Source organism: Micromesistius poutassou, assembly GCF_964030765.1.
Source record: "Micromesistius poutassou genome assembly, chromosome: 9".
Taxonomy (NCBI): domain Eukaryota; kingdom Metazoa; phylum Chordata; class Actinopteri; order Gadiformes; family Gadidae; genus Micromesistius; species Micromesistius poutassou.
In genome coordinates, this window is record NC_140279.1 from 17740428 (window position 1) to 17741928 (window position 1501).

At 54.1% G+C, this 1501-nt stretch overlaps 1 protein-coding gene across 1 annotated transcript; it reads right to left on the bottom strand.

The window, feature by feature from the left end:
* Window positions 1–250: 250 nt before the first annotated feature.
* gsx2 (GS homeobox 2) lies at window positions 251–1202 on the bottom strand (the record flags this gene model as incomplete). The annotated part of the gene is made up of 2 exons (XM_084472585.1): window positions 251–600; window positions 827–1202. The coding sequence occupies 2 exons, from the start codon at window positions 1200–1202 to the stop codon at window positions 251–253; spliced, it is 726 nt and encodes a 241-aa protein (XP_084328711.1).
* Between the last annotated feature and the right edge of the window lie 299 nt (window positions 1203–1501).

Genomic DNA, 1501 nt, shown 5'->3' on the forward strand with positions numbered 1-1501 from the left:
AAAATACACAGGTGATACATTTCAAACGGATAAACAGTGCACTGGTGTACAGTAGGGCCACGGGACACGTGTACACAACTCGTACAACTACAAATAGTTGTACTCTTTATTTTACTTAACGCAGCAAGTTCATGAGGCGCGGAGATGGGGTGGACGCAGAGTTGTTTTCTTTATAACGCTCCAAGGAGGGTATAGGTACACGGGGGGGAATTGTCACTAAGTGCTGCCAAGAGTGAATCTATCCCGGCTATCAGATCGGGGACACCTCCTCCTTCTCCTCCGAGGTGGAGGCCGGGGACAGGGACCCCTCGTCCTCCGACCTCGGGTAGTCTGTGTGGCTGCTGCTGCTGGCGCACTTGCAGCCCCCATGACCACCCCTCTGGGTGCCCTTGCCTTCCTTCTTGTGCTTCACCCTGCGGTTCTGGAACCAGATCTTCACCTGCTTCTCCGACAGGCTCAAATAGGTGGCGATCTCGATTCTGCGCAGTCTCGAGAGATACATGTTGGTGGAAAACTCGCGCTCCAGCTCCAGAAGCTGTGTGCTTGTGAACGCCGTGCGCATCCTCTTGCCGTTCTGGACGTGGCTGCTCTCGGACGCGGCTGTGGACAGAAACATTGAAGCATTAAGGGTTTGCCGTCACGTCATTTGAGTGTGTTTTCCCCCTCTAACTGTAAACTATAAAACGGAAGCTCAATTCTGGTGCGTAATTTTGCGTAAAACATCCCCAAAGTTTGAGTCACTTTCGAAATATGAAAACATAATCCAAACACAGCAATTCATTTCAAAAGTTTTAGAATAAGGGCCAACTTTGGAAAGTGTTCTTACCTATGGAGAGGCAGTGGTACCTCCGGGGATCTGTGACGCTGTAGGTGGGAGTGCAGACAGGTGTCTGTCCCGGGTGCGCAAGAGCGGAGGACGCATGGTGGCCAATCCTGTGGCAGTACTGTGCCTCCGCGCCGGGAAACTGACTTTTAAGAACGGGGATGCCGCTGCGCGATGAGTGGATGTGGGACGTGACGCACATGGGACACACGCAGAAGGTCCCGCTCTTCCTAGACGGGCAGACGGGCGCGCTGACACCCAGCATGCTCGTGGAATGCATGCTGACGGGGATGAGGAAGTCTCGCACCGGATGCTCCACCGGTGCGGGGCGCACGGTGTCCTTGATGATCAAAGAGTCGACGTAGAAGGACCGCGACATGGTGGTGTGTGTGTGTGTGTGTGTGTGTGTGTGTGTGTATGTGTGTGTGTGTTGTGGAGGCGCTGGGGATGAGTTGTGTGTATTTCGGTCCTCGCGCAAGAGGATAGAGGTTTTCTGTGAGCGCCTCGGGATGTGAAAAGGTGCTTATGTTGACGACTCAACAAAAGGGGACCTCGAGGAGGGCTGGCCCTCGGCGTCATCCACGTGCGTTCCCGTCTCCGAGGCTTTACGCAGCCGGACGACCCACACCACGTGACGTCTACCCAACTCTCAATTTCTAGATTAGCGGATTTAACTCC